Below are 606 nucleotides of genomic sequence, written 5' to 3' on the forward strand. Positions count from 1 at the left end.
GGGTGGAGGTGGGGGCAGGGGTGGGGGTGGGGGGGGAGGGGGGTTTTAGAGTTCTGGAGCAAGGCACTCCAGCCCAAGCGGCTCTACCAAGCTGCTCCTGGCACCAAGAGAGCAGTGATAACAAAGAGTGAATTTTTGGTTTAGGCTTCCTTCTAAACAGCCTTTTTTCCCCCCTTGTGGTGGATTCCATGTGCAGTTCTGTCCCACTGCTCAGGAAATGAGGTGATCATCAGGGCAAGCAAGGAAGGGGGTGGACGCGGGGCGATTGGGCAATTGGGCAATTGGGCTGCGCAAACACAGGAGGTCAAAGATTGCACCCAGCCCGGCCCCCTCCAGGCATAAAGGGGAGCGGGTCACAGGCAGGCAGTGCAGAAGCGGGTCGGTCTGTGCTCCCCGCTCCTCGCCACACACACCGAGAAGATGAGGTTCTCCGTGGGCGCCCTGCTGGCCTGTGCTGCCCTGGGTGAGTGTGGGCTGCGGCTGCGAACTGGCTAAGCTTTTCTTACAAGCTAAAGGCTGGAAAGCCCCAAGAGCCTTGCCCGTTGCTTCCTCCCTGCCATATCTCCAACTTCTTCGATAACTTAGGAATAACCGTGATTCTCAGGC

General features: G+C 58.4%; 1 protein-coding gene across 1 annotated transcript in view; it reads left to right on the forward strand.

Moving 5' to 3' along the window:
- Positions 1-306: 306 nt before the first annotated feature.
- Positions 307-606, forward strand: part of LOC311580580 (serotransferrin-like) — a 27,135-nt gene continuing 26,835 nt past the window's right edge. The window contains 1 exon segment of the mRNA XM_084752228.1: positions 307-463. Within this exon segment, the coding sequence (XP_084608354.1) occupies positions 421-463 (43 nt within the window). The 5' untranslated portion in view covers positions 307-420.

Source organism: Acomys minous, assembly GCF_964271855.1.
Source record: "Acomys minous genome assembly, chromosome: 13".
Classification (NCBI taxonomy): Eukaryota; Metazoa; Chordata; class Mammalia; order Rodentia; family Muridae; genus Acomys; species Acomys minous.